The 17,311-nt window shown below is 32.1% G+C and overlaps 1 protein-coding gene across 1 annotated transcript; it reads right to left on the bottom strand.

Annotated features, from left to right (window-relative positions):
• Positions 1 to 9,293: 9,293 nt before the first annotated feature.
• LOC134300152 (myeloid-associated differentiation marker-like protein 2) lies at positions 9,294 to 10,320 on the bottom strand. Its single transcript, XM_062984818.1, has one exon. The coding sequence runs from the start codon at positions 10,203 to 10,205 to the stop codon at positions 9,294 to 9,296; it is 912 nt and encodes a 303-aa protein (XP_062840888.1). The 5' UTR covers positions 10,206 to 10,320.
• Positions 10,321 to 17,311: the final 6,991 nt, after the last annotated feature.

The raw sequence follows: 17,311 nt of genomic DNA, 5'->3' as shown, positions 1-17,311 counted from the left end.
GAATCCATTAAAGTCTTGTAATGTATTAATGGATTCATGTCAATCTATTTTTTAAAAACACAAATTATTGTATCTCACAACCTACAAACCTTGTTTTATAGATGATACCTTTATTTTTATTTTGTTTTCATTTAGAATTAAGATCAATAAATCCATGATATTGGAGACAAATAAATCTATTTAACTCTGATATAATTTTATATAATAATGTGAAACTATTTTTTATACACATATTAATTTCCCTCACACCCTGCAAACCTTGTTTTTTAAATAATACTTTTATTTTTATTTTATTTAAATTTATATTTAAAATCAATAAATCCATAATACTTTTGTATTGGAACTAAAGACATCTATTAAACTCTGATATCATTTAATATAATAAACCCAAATTATTTATTTATTTAATATACACATATTAATGTCCCTCACATCCTACAAACCTTGTTTTAAAGATACTGCTTTTAGTTTTATTTTATTTTCATTTATACTTATGATCAATGAATACATAATACTTTTATATTTGAGATAAATAAATCTATAAAACTCTGATATGATTTAATTTAATAAAACCACAAAAATATTAATATATACACATATTGTCCCTCAAAACCAGCAAACGTTGTTTTATAGATACTGTTTTTATTTTTAATTTATTTTAATTTATACAGTAGTTAGGATCAATGAATCTATAATACTTTTATATTGGAACTAGAGAAATCTATTAAACTCTGATATTATTTAATATAACAAACCCAAACTATTTTTAATATACACATATTAATGTCCCTCACAACCTACAAACCTTGTTTTAAAAAAAATAATTTTATTTTTATTTTATTTTAATTAATAGTAAGAATCAATGAATCAATAATACTTTTATATTGGAACTAAAGAAATCTATTCAACTCTGATATCATTTAAAATAATAAACCCAAACAATTTTTAATATGCACATATTTATATTAATGTCCCTCACAACCTACAAACCTTGTTTTATAGATACTGCTTTTATTTTTAATTTATTTTAATTTATACTTATGATCAACGAATCCATAATACTTTTATATTGGAACTAGAGAAATCTAATAAACTCTGATATCATTTAATATAATAAACCCAAACTATTTTTAATATACACATATTAATGTCCCTCACATCCTACAAACCTTGTTTTTTAAATAATATTTTTATTTTTAATTTATTTTAATTTATTCTTAAGATTAATGAATACGTAATAAGTGTGTATAAGAGATAAATCTATTAAACTCTAATATCATTTAATATAATAAACCCAAACTATTTTTAAAATACACATATTAATGTCTCTCACATCCTACAACAGTTGTTTTTTAAATAATACTTTTATTTTTAGTTTATTTTAATTAATAGTTAAAATCAGTAAACCCATAATACTTTTATATTGGAACTAAAGAAATCTATTACACTCTGATAACATTGAATATAATAAACCCAAACTATTTTTAATATACACATATTAATGTCTCTCACATCCTACAAAAGTTGTTTTTTAAATTATATTTTTATTTTTAATTTATTTTATTTTTTAGTTATGCTCAATGAATCCATAATACTTTTATATTGTAACAAGATAAATCTGTTAAACTCTGATATCATTTAATATAACAAACCCAAACTATTTTTAATATACATAGTCCCTCACAACCTACAAACCTTGTTTTTTATGTAATACTTTTATTTTTATTTTATTTTAATTATAGTTAGGATCAACAAATCCTTAACACTTTTATATTGGAGATAAATAAATAAATTAAACTCTGATGTCATTTAATATAATAAATCCAAACTGTTTTTAATATACACATATTAATGTCATAAACATCCTACAAACTTTGTTTTGTAGATACTGCTTTTATTTTCATTTTATTTTCATTTATAGTTAGGATCAATGATTACATAATACTTCTATATTGAAAATAAATAAATATATTAAACTCTGAAATCATTTAATATAATAAAACCAAACTTTTTTTAATATACACATATTAATGTCCTTCACATCCTACAAACCTTGTTTTATAATTACTACTTTTATTTTTTATTTTTATTTTTTTATACTTAAGATCAATAAGTCCATAATAAGTGGTTATCAGAGATAAATCTATTAAACTGTGATATGATTTAATAAAATAAACCCAAACTATTTTTTATGAACACATATTAATGTTCCTCACATCCCACAAACCTTGTTTTGTAATTACTGTTTTTATTTTATTTTAATTTATAGTTAAGATCAATGAATCAATAACAAGTGTGTATAAGAGATAAATCTATTAAACTCAGACATGATTTAATATAATAAACCCAAAAAAAATTTATATACACATTTTAATGACACTCACAACCTACAAACCTTGTTTTTTAAATTCTGCTTTTATTATTATTTTTTTATTATTTTTTTAAGATAAATGAATCCATAATAAGTGTGTATAAATCTATTAAACTCAGACATGATTTAATATAATTAACCCAAACTATTTTTTATGAACACATATTATTGTTCCCCACATCCTATAACCTTGTTTTTTAGATTCTGCTTTTATTTGTATTTTATTTTAATTTATACTTAAGATCAATGAATCCATAATAAGTGTGTATCAGAGTTTAATCTAATAAACTTTGACATGATTTAATATAATAAACCTAAACAATTTTTAATATACACATATTAATGTCCCTCAAATCCTACAAACATTGTTTTAAAAAAACTGGGTTTTTTTTGTATTTTATTTTAATTTATAGTTAAGATCAATAAAATACATACTTTTATACTATAGATAAATAAATCTATTAAACTCTGATATAATTTAATATAATAAACCCAAAGGAAGGTTTGTAGGTTGTGAGGAACATTAATATGTTTATATTAAAAATAGTTTGACTTCATTATATTAAATTATATTAGAGTTTAATAGATTTATTTGTGTCCAATGTAAAAGTATTGAGGATTCAATGGTCTAAAGTATAAATTAAAATAATAAAAAAAAAAAACAGTATCTATAAACCAATGTTTTTAGAATGTGAGGGACATTAATATGTGTTTATCAAAAAAAGCTTGACTTTATTATATTAAATCATTTTAGAGTTTAATAGATTTATCTCTGATATACACATATTATGGATCCATTGATCTTAACTATAAATTAAAATAAAATAAAAATAAAAGCAGTATCTACAAAACAAGGTTTGTAGGATGTGAGGGACATTAATATGTGTATATTAAAAATAGTTTGGGTTTATTATATAAAATCATATCAGAGTTTAATAGATTTATTGAATTCCAATATAAAAGTATTAGGTACAGTGCCTTGCAAAAGTATTCAGCCCCCTTGAACTTTTCAACCTTTTGCCACATTTCAGGCTTCAAACATAACGATATGAAATTGTAATTTTTTTGTGAAGAATCAACAACAAGTGGGACACAATCGTGAAGTGGAACGAAATTTATTGGATATTTTAAACTTTTTTTAGAAATAAAAAACTGAAAAGTGGGGCGTGCAATATTATTCAGCCCCCTTGCGTTAATACTTTGTAGCGCCACCTTTTGCTGCGATTACAGCTGCAAGTCGCTTGGGGTATGTCTCTATCAGTTTTGCACATCGAGAGACAGACATTTTTGCCCATTCTTCCTTGCAAAACAGCTCGAGCTCAGTGAGGTTGGATGGAGAGCGTTTGTGAACAGCAGTTTTCAGCTCTTTCCACAGATTCTCGATGGGATTCAGGTCTGGACTTTGACTTGGCCATTCTAACACCTGGATACGTTTATTTGTGAACCATTCCATTGTAGATTTTGCTTTATGTTTTGGATCATTGTCTTGTTGGAAGATAAATCTCCGTCCCAGTCTCAGGTCTTTTGCAGACTGCAACAGGTTTTCTTCCAGAATGGTCCTGTATTTGGCTCCATCCATCTTCCCATCAATTTTAACCATCTTCCCTGTCCCTGCTGAAGAAAAGCAGGCCCAAACCATGATGCTGCCACCACCATGTTTGACAGTGGGGATGGTGTGTTCAGGGTGATGAGCTGTGTTGCTTTTACGCCAAACATAACGTTTTGCATTGTGGCCAAAAAGTTCGATTTTGGTTTCATCTGACCAGAGCACCTTCTTCCACATGTTTGGTTTGTCTCCCAGGTGACTTTTTATAGATATCTTTGAGAAATGGCTTTCTTCTTGCCACTCTTCCATAAAGGCCAGATTTGTGCAGTGTACGACTGATTGTGTCCTATGGACAGAGTCTCCCACCTCAGCTGTAGATCTCTGCAGTTCATTCAGAGTGATCATGGGCCTCTTGGCTGCATCTCTGATCAGTCTTCTCCTTGTTTGAGCTGAAAGTTTAGAGGGACGGCCGGGTCTTGGTAGATTTGCAGTGGTCTGATACTCCTTCCATTTCAATATGATCGCTTGCACAGTGCTCCTTGAGATGTTTAAAGCTTGGGAAATCTTTTTGTATCCAAATCCGGCTTTAAACTTCTCCACAACAGTATCTCGGACCTGCCTGGTGTGTTCCTTGGTCTTCATGATGCTCTCTGCGCTTTAAACAGAACTCTGAGACTGTCACAGAGCAGGTGCATTTATACGGAGACTTGATTACACACAGGTGGATTCTATTTACCACCATCAGTCATTTAGGTCAACATTGGATCATTCAGAGATCCTCACTGAACTTCTGGAGTGAGTTTGCTGCACTGAAAGTAAAGGGGTTGAATAATATTGCACGCCCCACTTTTTAGTTTTTTATTTCTAAAAAAAGTTTAAAATATCCAATAAATTTCGTTCTACTTCACGATTGTGTCCCACTTGTTGTTGATTCTTCACAAAAAATTACAATTTCATATCATTATGTTTGAAGCCTGAAATGTGGCAAAAGGTTGAAAAGTTCAAGGGGGCTGAATACTTTTGCAAGGCACTGTATATCAAAATTTTAACTATAAATAAAAATAAAAAAAGCAGTATTTTTAAAACAACATTTGTAGGATGTGAGGGACATTGATATGTGTTTACTGAAAATAGTTTGACATTATTATATTAAATCCTATCATAGTTTAATAGATTTACTGTATTTAGTTTCAATATAAAAGTATTATAGATTCATTGATCCCAACTATAAATTACAATAAAATAAAAATAAAAGTATTATTTAAAAAAAAAGGTTTGTACGTTGTGAGGGACATTAATATGTGTATATTAAAAATAGTTTGGGTTTATTAAATTAAATCATGTAAGAGTTTAATAGATTTTTTAGTTCCAATATAAAAGTATTATGGGTTTACTGATTTTACCTATAAATAAAAATAAAATGAAAATAAAAGTATTATTTAAAAAACAACTTTTGTAGGATGTGAGAGACATTCATATGTGTATTTTAAAAATAGTTTGGGTTTATTATATTAAATGATATCAGAGTTTAATAGATTTATCTCTTATACACACTTATTACGTATTCATTGATCTTAACTATGAATAAAAATAAAAATAAAAGTATTATTTAAAAAACAATTTTTGTAGGTTGTGAGGGACATTAATATGTGTATATTAAAAATAGTTTGGGTTTATTATATTCAATGTTATCAGAGTTTAATAGATTTCTTTAGTTCCAATATAAAAGTATTATGGGTTTACTGATTTTAACTATTAATTAAAATAAACTAAAAATAAAAGTATTATTTAAAAAACAACTCTTGTAGGATGTGAGGGACATTAATATGTCTATTTAAAAAATAGTTTGGGTTTATTATATTAAATGAAATTAGAGTTTAATAGATTTATCTCTTATACACACTTATTACGTATTCATTGATCTTAAGTATAAATTAAAATAAATTAAAAATAAATGTATTATTTAAAAAACAATCTTTGTAGGTTGTGAGGGACATTAATATGTGTATATTAAAATTAGTTTGGGTTTATTATATTAAGTGATATCAGAGTTTAATAGATTTCTTTAGTTCCAATATAAAAGTATTATAGATTCATTGATCATAAGTATAAATAAAAATAAAATAAAAATAAAAGTATTACTTAAAAAACAACTTTCGTAGGATGTGAGAGACATTAATATGTGTATATTAAAAATAGTTTGTGTTTATTATAATAAATCATGTAAAAGTTTAATAGATTTTTTAGTTCCAATATAAAAGTATTATGGGTTTACTGATTGTAACTATAAATTAAAATAAATTAAAAATAAAAGTATTATTTAAAAAACAAGATTTGTAGGTTGCGAGGGACATTAATATGTGTATATTAAAAAAAGTTTGGGTTGATTATATTAAATGATATCAGAGTTGAATAGATTTCTTTAGTTCCAATATAAAAGTATTAAAGATTCATTGATTCTAATTTTTAATTAAAATAAATTAAAAATAAAAGTGTTATTTAAAAAACAAGGTTTGTAGGATGTGAGGGACATTACTATGTGTATATTAAAAATAGTTTGGGTTCATTATATTAAATGATATCAGAGTTTAATAGATTTCTTTAGTTCCAATATAAAAGTACTATGGATTCATTGATTCTAACTTTTAATTAAAATAAATTAAAAATAAAAGTATTATTTAAAAAACAACTTTTATAGGATGTGAGGGATACTAATATGTGTATATTAAAAATAGTTTGGGTTTATTATATTAAATCATGAAAGAGTTTAATAGATTTATTTATCTCCAATATAAAAGTATTATGGATTTACCGATTTTAATTTTTAATTAAAAAAATAATAAAAAGCAGTAATTTTAAAACAAGGTTTGTAGGTTTTTATGGACATTAAAAAGTGTATATTAATAATAGTTTGTGTTTATTATATTAAATCATGTAAGAGTTTAATAAATTTCTTTAGTTCCAATATAAAAGTATTATGGGTTTACTGATCTTAACTTTAAATAAAAAATAAAATAAAAATAAAAGTACTATTTAAAAAACAACTTTTGTAGGATGTGAGGGACATTAATATGTGTATATTAAAAATATTTTGGGTTTAATAAATTAAATCACGTAAGAGTTTAATAGATTTCTTTAGTTCCAATATAAAAGTATTATTGATTCATTGATCATAAGTATAAAAAAAAAAAAAAAAAATAATAATAATATTATTTAAAAAACAAAGTTTGTAGGATGTGAGGGACATTACTATGTGTATATTAAAAATAGTTTACATTAAATGATATCAGAGTTTAATAGATTTTTTTAGTTCCAATATAAAAGTACTATGGATTCATTGATTCTAACTATAAATTAAAATAACTTAAAAATAAAAGTATTTTTTTAAAAACAACTTTTGTAGGATGTGAGGGACATTAATATGTGTATAATAAAAAAAGTTTGGGTTTATTATATTAAATGATATCAGAGTTCAATAGATTTCTTTAGTTCCAATATAAAAGTACTATGGACTCATTGATTCTGACTATAAATTAAAATAAATTAAAAATAAAAGTATTTTTTAAAAAACAACTTTTGTAGGATGTGAGGGACATTAATATGTGTATATTAAAAATAGCTTTGGTTCATTTTATTAAATGATATCAGAGTTTAATAGATTTATTTTTCTCCAATATCAAAATATCATGGATTTATTGATCTTAATTCTAAATGAAAACAAAATAAAAATAAAGGTATCATCTATAAAACAAGGTTTGTAGGTTGTGAGATACATTAATTTGTGTTTATAAAAAATAGATTGACATGAATCCATTAATACATTACAAGACTTTAATGGATTCATTTCTCTGTAGTAAGTGCAGAGTAAATGTTTCCTACGTTTCTCTGTTAGTTTGATGACGCTCTCTAACGCGTTAGCTGAACTTGGCGCTTGATCAGCGGTTTCATTTTAATCTTTCTTTAAATAAATACATTTAACCTCAAAATTACTATAAAATAATTTTTGTAGTATGTAGCCTACTTAAATCTGTGCAAGAATTCGTAAAATAAATAGGTGTTAGGTGTTTTTTGAACCATTTATATAGATCGGAATGGCGAATGTTAAACGAATGTCGAATATAAAACAAACTTTTTACAACTGGATCACTTGTAATCGGCCTTTCAAGTCGTTGTGTATTTCACACTACACGACTGATCGGTGATAGGGGGTTTCACACTACACGATCGGTCACCAACTGGAATCGCAGATGAGCTTCTCTGGTCTCCCAAACCACGTTTTGTTACAAAAACAAACGCGAGATGTGACGAAAGGTTTAATGATACCACGTCCAAAAATGCACGTCAATAAGTAGCGAGCGATCAAATATCAAAACAAAGAGGAAAAAATATATGAATCTGAGTGGATTTGGCTTGGATTGTTCTATAGTGAGTTGAAGGTTAATAAATATTTTTTGCAATGCAACGTTGGTTGGTTGTCTTGTAGAGAACAATAAGGTCAAAAATACTGTAAAACTTGTGTGTGGCAAAAGCCGTGTAGTGTGAACTAGGTATAAATAATGTGAATAATGTGATGACGTGAAAACTTGTGTTTTAGTTGCGTATACCCCGAATATAGAGTATATACACTTCAATAGTTGTAATCCATGGATTTTTTTAAGTTGAATTAAATTACTCCGCAGTGTGTATTATAATGTTCAAATGTGGCTTATATTCATCCCTTGATGTCTGGATAAATTTTGTATTATATCTAACTCTCAGTTCTCTTTACAGATGTTTGATGGAGTTAATGGTTTGATGGTTATTTTAGATTTGTAACTTTCTGGCCATTACATAAAAGTGTCCTCTTAAAACTATAAAGTAGCATAATTCTGAGTATTAGTTTTTTTTGCCCAACCCTGCAAACACTTACAAAAGTGTAAAATCATTAAAAAAACAAAACAAATAACAGCAAAAACATTTATTTTATATATTCCATATTGCCAAAAGTAAGGGGACACTAAAAACTTTGCCTTGTATAGAAGGACAAACACATGGTAAAAGTGCCTTTTTGAAACACAACGTTTAAAGCATATAATTAAGTATACATTTATTAAATATAGCTGAATTTATGTATCTGTTAGTAATAGATGTAGCTGTGACAGCTGAACTCAAAAATTACTTGTGAAAAGTTCGTTTAAAAAGAAATTGCTTCATTGTGGACTTAACCATTTTAGGTATTAACATTGAAAGGCATGCAAAGTTATTACAGGATTTAATTATTGTTAAAGAACTTACTTTTAAGGGCATTGTCTGTATAAATATAAACTTAATAGTTGCTTTTTAAGTGTTTCCAGTAAGGTTGTGTATTTCCAGATAAGCAAAAAAAAACAAAACGTTTTACGCTGCTGACTGTAAAACAAAGCGGATCCTTTGTGAGTAGAGAAGGTCAATGAAGTAAAGCACCAGGTTGGCAAAGGTGAACACGGCAACCACCAGTTTGCTATCCCATGGGCATTTTCCTCTGAGGCAGTTATCTGGGCGTCCAGTAGTGCCATACTTCTTATCAAAACTGAAGACAGGCCACACCACAGCAACACTCATATACAGCAGCACTGCGAGGAAAGTGTAAATAATCACAAAACGGTCAAACGGAAACCTCAACATTGAAGTCCTCCCTGAAACAGTAAGGACCACCAGCAGCACTGTAATGGTGAAGCACAGACTGTAGATCACCACACAGTACTGTGTGGGGATGTGGAGGTTGTACTCACTGTCATTTGCTAGAGCACCAAAGATTATGCAGGCATTGAATGCCTGGACTACCTTAAGAAGGCCAGACATGGTGGCCATATAACCTACAACATGGCCTGGCTTGGCCCACGTAAGAATGACCTCTGCACAATAAGCAAAAGAGCAGATGCTAGAGCACAAAGTGACAGCAATCCGGTAGTTGCGCTCTTCACATCCCTCAGATGAACACCCATTGCTGAGGAAGTACACTGGGTACACCACAGAAGCTGTGATGTACATGAGGGTGGCCAGCATAGCAAAAGTCACTGTAAAATTGTCCCAGGAAATAGGCACGCAGCCATGCAGACGAACCACATCCAGTATAAAGATTACCAATGTAACAGCAAAGCAAAAACACCACACAAACATGCAGTAGGTGCCATATGTGGCACTGAAGCCTGCACTGTGGGACACCAGAGCCATGTTGGTGCAGCCCAACAACAGCTGGCATATGCGGGCAGCACCTAACCCAGACAACACTGCTTCTCTGTTTAGGTAATGTCCTCCGTAGGAATCCATGAGCAGTACCTCTTTGTGAAGTCCAGATAGATCTAAAGAGCACTCACTGTAGACACTGTGCCTCCCCTTGCAACTCCACAGCCTCACCCTCTGCCCAGATCTTTTTTTAGATGCAACTAATTACAAATCTCCTTTAGTACTCTGCCACCATGCTTTGTAATTACTCTTTGCTCTCTGTGTCTGATTTTTTCTTTCCTTGTGCTCTTTCCCAAATGTATATGTATAAAATGTTTATATTTTAAGCATAATAAATATTAAATTACTTTAATTACAAATCATTTGAAACCATATTTTTATTCAATTCCAAATCCAGTAACCATAGTTGTGAATGTCTTGTCATGCTGTTTGAATTATTATTCTTCCTGGTAGAGAGTCATATACATCCCAGGTCCTGACAATGCATTTATCCTTTTGTAAACATAAGATCACAATAGCTTCCAGACCAAGAAATCAGAAATCACAAAATATATGGTTTCAAAAAATGTCAAAAGACCAAAATGTTTTTTAGTTCTTTTGCTCTTGGTATTTACAATCTCTCTACACATTATTTTAATATGACTGGTAGGTCTGCCTATGACTCCTGTCAAACTTACAGCTACAGGCCAGACTCTAATAATAGAAACCTATATTCCACAGTGGGAGGTCACAAGCTGTGTCAGAGAGTCATGTTTCTTAGGGTGGGGAAATTGTGGTTGTGTCTCCTAGAAGACAGCAGTTATGTGGGATAATGACAGAGCTGCTTTAGGATAAGGACAAAAAGACTTTTTTAGATCACGTTTTAGATCAGCTAAAGAAGTAAGCATTAAGATTAGGGGTGAATGTTGGTGTCTGGTGTTTAGACCAAACAAAAACTATATATGTTTATATATAAAAATTTGTTCAATTTTTCCAAGCACAATTTTGTGCAATGTTCAAGATACAATGTCCTTATTTGTGTGTTGTATTACTGTGCCCAAAGTAAAGAAATAATACTGGCAAACTAAAAAAGATGTACAGTGTATCACAAAAGTGAGTACACCCCTCACATTTCTGCAAATATTTCATTATATCTTTTCATGGGACAACACTATAGACATGAAACTTAGATATAACTTAGAGTAGTCAGTGTACAGCTTGTATAGCAGTGTAGATTTACTGTCTTCTGAAAATAACTCAACACACAGCCATTAATGTCTAAATAGCTGGAAACATAAGTGAGTACACCCCACAGTGAACATGTCCAAATTGTGCCCAAATGTGTCGTTGTCCCTCCCTGGTGTCATGTGTCAAGGTCCCAGGTGTAAATGGGGAGCAGGGCTGTTAAATTTGGTGTTTTGGGTACAATTCTCTCATACTGGCCACTGGATATTCAACATGGCACCTCATGGCAAAGAACTCTCTGAGGATGTGAGAAATAGAATTGTTGCTCTCCACAAAGATGGCCTGGGCTATAGGAAGATTGCTAACACCCTGAAACTGAGCTACAGCATGGTGGCCAAGGTCATACAGCGGTTTTCCAGGACAGGTTCCACTCGGAACAGGCTTCGCCAGGGTCGACCAAAGAAGTTGAGTCCACGTGTTCGGCGTCATATCCAGAGGTTGGCTTTAAAAAATAGACACATGAGTGCTGCCAGCATTGCTGCAGAGGTTGAAGACGTGGGAGGTCAGCCTGTCAGTGCTCAGACCATACGCCGCACACTGCATCAACTCGGTCTGCATGGTCGTCATCCCAGAAGGAAGCTGACGCACAAGAAAGCCCGCAAACAGTTTGCTGAAGACAAGCAGTCCAAGAACATGGATTACTGGAATGCCCTGTGGTCTGACGAGACCAAGATAAACTTGTTTGGCTCAGATGGTGTCCAGCATGTGTGGCGGCGCCCTGGTGAGAAGTACCAAGACAACTGTATCTTGCCTACAGTCAAGCATGGTGGTGGTAGCATCATGGTCTTGGGCTGCATGAGTGTTGCTGGCACTGGGGAGCTGCAGTTCATTGAGGGAAACATGAATTCCAACATGTACTGTGACATTCTGAAACAGCATGATCCCCTCCCTTCGAAAACTGGGCCTCATGGCAGTTTTCCAACAGGATAACGACCCCAAACACAACCTCCAAGATGACAACTGCCTTGCTGAGGAAGCTGAAGGTAAAGGTGATGGACTAAACCCAATTGAGCACCTGTGGCGCATCCTCAAGTGGAAGGTGGAGGAGTTCAAGGTGTCTAACATCCACCAGCTCCGTGATGGAAGAGGATTCCAGTAGCAACCTGTGCAGCTCTGGTGAATTCCATGCCCAGGAGGGTTAAGGCAGTGCTGGATAATAATGGTGGTCACACAAAATATTGACACTTTGGGCACAATTTGGACATGTTCACTGTGGGGTGTACTCACTTATGTTGCCAGCCATTTAGACATTAATGGCTGTGTGTTGAGTTATTTTCAGAAGACAGTAAATCTACACTGCTATACAAGCTGTACACTGACTACTCTAAGTTATATCCAAGTTTCATGTCTATAGTGTTGTCCCATGAAAAGATATAATAAAATATTTGCAGAAATGTGAGGGGTGTACTCACTTTTGTGACACACTGTATATGCTTAAAACAATTGGATTTTCTTTAGGAAATGCACGTCTCTAGATATTATTATTAATAGTATTTGTGTGATTGCCTATTGTCATCCATTAGTGTTATTATTAGTATTATGTGTGATTGCAGAAGGCAATCACACTATTGCTCTTTGTTAGTCTTCTTCTTCTCCGTCTTATTAGTGTGACTGCATTAATAATAATAATAATAATGTCGGCAGTGTAGCCTAGTGGTTAAGGTAAGGTCCAGTATTCAGAAAGTTGCCGGTTCAAGCCTCACCACTACCAGGTTGCCACTGTTGGGCCCTTGAGCAAGGCCCTTAACCCTCAATTGCTTAGACTGTATTCTGTCACAACTGTAAGTCGCTTTGGATAAAAGCGTCTGCTAAATGCCGTAAATGTAAATAATAATAATAATAATAATTATTATTATTATGGGCTGCACAGTGGCTCGGTGGGTAGCACTGATGCCTCACAGCAAAAAGATCCTGGGTTCGATTCCAAGGTGGAGCGGTAAGTCTTTTCTATGTGGAGTTAGCATGTTCTCCCCTTGTCTGCGTGGGTTTCCTCCGGGAGCTTCATCGTCCTCCCAAAGACATGCAAGTGAGGTAAATTGGAGATATAAAATTGTCCGTGACTGTGTTTGACATTAAACTTGATGAAACTACCTGTTTTGGCATGAATATAACTAAAGTGTGTAAAACATGACGTTAAAATCCTAATAAATAATACACTATTATTATTATTAGCGTGACAGCAGAAGGCAATCACAATATTGTTATCAGTTAGGATTATTATTATTAGTAGACCAAGGTATTACCAATCGTTCCGATGCAAATGGGAATGCGTAAAAAAACAAAAAGCAGGTTGAGCCCATTTGAGGTTCTAATTGGCAGGCCTCCAAACACAGGAATTGGACTTAGTCAACCTCCACTACTAGATACCAATCTGTGTGATGATGCATTGTTAAGTTATTGTGCAAGCCCGGAGTGGCTAATCGGGAGATTCGGGAGGATTCCCGATGGGCCGGCTCATGTCAGTCACTTATCTAATCTTATTCTTGCATTCATTCTCCATTCATCTGACAGCGCAGCCCCTACATCGCAGTAGATTAGATGGGTTCTACCATCTGAGGGAATCCCCCCCTCCCAAATGTTTAAGTTGGTTTGGCCCATGAGGCGTCTTTTCTGGAGCGCCGGTAAAAGTAAATATAGCAACAGAATAGTATAAGTCGGTGGTGATGGAGGGCAGGAAGAGGCCAGGTGGAGCCAAAAAGACCAGGTACAAAAAAAAAAGAAAAGCAATGGAAGAAGATGCTGCCAAATTAACAAACATGTTTTCCAGAGGACATAGCTTAGCATAGTTCATTTTGTAGAACCCAATACACACCATTAATCACAAATATCCAGTTTCAAGCTGAAAATAATAAACATAATTTGAAGTGTGATATATTAAATAGCCTAACTCATTAATGGAATGTTTTTGTTCCGACGCTACTGTACTGATGATCCATGACTACTGAAGGGACAGGTAGAGGATATTCTAACAGATTTATTTAAACTAAGATAGTTATTTGTAATGTAAAATATAACGTAGAGAATATACATGATATATGTTAAATTGTTCAGACAGTCAGAAAGATGTCAGCACGATAGCCTATTTTATTTTAAGAAATGAAGACAAATAGCCTAAATCACTATCAATTTTACACCATCATAATATAGGCTAAATTGTTAAAAACAAAAAAAACTTTAAGCATGTTATGTTATTCAGCAAAACAGGCTAACTCTTAATGAAATGTTTTTTTTTTTAACCTCAGAGTAGCAGATAAGCCATGTTTCATGTCTATAGACAATGACACCGTTATTAATAAAGTGCACTGCTTAGGAGGCTTTTGATGCTGTAGGTAGCCTACTAAATAGTGAAGCTACTTAGGAGTTTAGTGTAAACCTAACAATAGAGCACGTCTCTGTTGAAAAGACAAATGCAATTTTAATTTTATTTCAACTTATTCCTCATGTACAAATGTAAATACTTTTTCATCTTTATCACATTTTTTTACCTTTTAAATCTTTATCTGATTTAAATTTGAATTAAACATGTTTAAGTGAAGTGTTTTCTGTTAACTTACCAACATACACCTGAACTTATACCCAATAAAAAGTCATTGTAAGAGCTAGCTGCTGTTTCATTTATTCAAATTTTTCCTCCACGGAAAAAGGGGCCCACTCCGGCCCTGTTATTGTGCAAACCTGTTTTCTACTTCGAATATGATCCACAAACAGGTAAAGGATGCCTTGCGAACTCCAGCAGTAGGCCCACTTCATGACTTGAAACCAGGGGCTTCTTTGGCAGGCAAGAACTACCACTCCTTACTTGCAGGTCTCCAAGTTATAGCAGAAAGTCACCCCAGATGAGAAAGTCATCTAAAGAAACCTAGGTGTGTCTGATGGTGTTTGGAAAAGTGCTGATGGAAGGCCATGCTTGCCAAAATACTTGTTTTCACACTGCTAAATTGACACATGGGAGGGACCATGTGTCCACAGGCATGATCACTGCTCTAACTACACACAGGGCTTTATAACATATGCCCAGCAATGCAGATAAAGATTTACAAGCTACCCACCCAACACCAGGCCAACTCTTTGAGATGCATATCATGTGTCAGCCTTTGAGATGAACCCTTTTAGATGGACTTCATCATCTAGTAAAGGGAAATACTGTATAGTTAAAACAGGTCAGCCAGTATTTCAGGCCTCAACCTGAAACAACACTGACTGGGTGACCGTCAAGGACTTCAGGAGGACGAAGTGGAACAAACTACGGTGGACAGGACGAGTGACCTGGTTACACACCAGCCACTGCAGGCAGGTTCCAAAACCGGAAAAATCCACAGCAGCAGAAAGAGACGAACTATTGCCTGATCCAACAGGCATGAAAGGAGATGTTAGTTGGCATGCTAATGGGTTGTGTCGCTTCGGCCAATTGGTTTAAATGGCCTGAGGCTAAATGTGTTACATTTGTAGTGAAAACTGTGGATGACATAATCATCGTAATCGCTAAGTAGTGAGTCTAAATAATATGCTTTGATGTCTTAGTTTACTGTCTTATTAGAATCCTCTCGACTTAGGCAACTGCCTAGGTATGGGGTAGGCAGCAAAGCAGCTCACTAGGTTTTCAGACAGACCCTTTTTACCATATAATGTTATATAATGTACTGCTTGCTTTTATTATAGTTATCATTAAATTTTGACTCTTTATCAACAAATAATAAAACTGGGGTAAATGTGAAGAACATGCATATATTAAACATATATTACTTTTAGTGTTCTATTAGCTTAGTGTCTGAGATATGTAAGAGAGGTAAACAGGCACAATAAAGAATGTTCTGGTATGCATATCCTGTGTCAGCTGAAAACTACAAGGAAGAAAAAACCCTGCAATTTCCAGTTCCTGAGTGTAGTTTTTAAGTGTTATCTCAGACTACCTTGCAGGTGTTGCAGAAACAGGAAACTTCACATCTGGTTGTACTGCTATATTTAACACAGTATACTTCAGTCTATTAAGATTGAAAAAAAATGCATTTAAAACAAATATGACCTTTCATCCAAAATCCAAAGGTTGTGATGCATTACTGCCATCTAATTACACAGCAGGTTTTTATGTTCAGTATAAATGCTATTGAAATTAGAAACAAAAAAATTATATAAAACAGATATATCTATCATATATCTATAAAAGATATGATCCTTCATCCAAAATCCAATGGTTGTGTGTTATTGCTGCCACATATTAACATTCAACATCTGATACTCTATGTAACAGTTTAAATTCTATCCAAATTTAATTTATAAATATAAATATGTTAAGAGGATTCTGCAATACATGCCAAATCCAAAGCATGTGCATCATTAATAAAACCTAGTAACACTCATTACTGTTGATTTTAATGTCACATGGTTTAAATGCTGTCAAAATCCCAGATCTTTAAAAATAAATGTAAATTGTGTATTACTTAATAAATGGTTGTGAATAATTATTGTTAAATTGTATACACCTTTCTATCAGATTCATACATCTTCCTTTTTCAGTTTTAGGAAGTTTAATCATTAGATTCAGTAGTTTTTGAAAAGCGAATGCCTGTGACATGACATGGGTTTCCATTGCAGAGAAGATGCATGCACAATGCCAAGCACAATGCCAAGCGTCAAATTTCTTTACATATTATAAACCAATTAACAATGTGCATTAAATCAAATACAAACAGTATAAATCATTAACAACTTAAAAAAATAAATACATAAAAAAACATTACCAACTTGCCAACTTTCATTTATTGCAACTTAATAATAATGAATAACCCAAAAGTATGGTATAAACTGTTAAAAATTTAAACATTCAAGGAACTTAGAAAAGCACAGACCTTTAAACGAATACAAAAATCATGCAAAATTTGGTTTATCCAAAAAGCTGGCTGTAATAGATGCCAAAGAGTATTAAACAAAAGTAAAGATTTTGGGGTCAAAGTATTTTTAAGGCAATA

Source organism: Trichomycterus rosablanca, chromosome 22 (genome assembly GCF_030014385.1).
Source record: "Trichomycterus rosablanca isolate fTriRos1 chromosome 22, fTriRos1.hap1, whole genome shotgun sequence".
NCBI classification, from domain to species: domain Eukaryota; kingdom Metazoa; phylum Chordata; class Actinopteri; order Siluriformes; family Trichomycteridae; genus Trichomycterus; species Trichomycterus rosablanca.
Note: the sequence above shows the minus strand (reverse complement) of the source record. Positions and strands in the feature narration are given on the sequence as shown.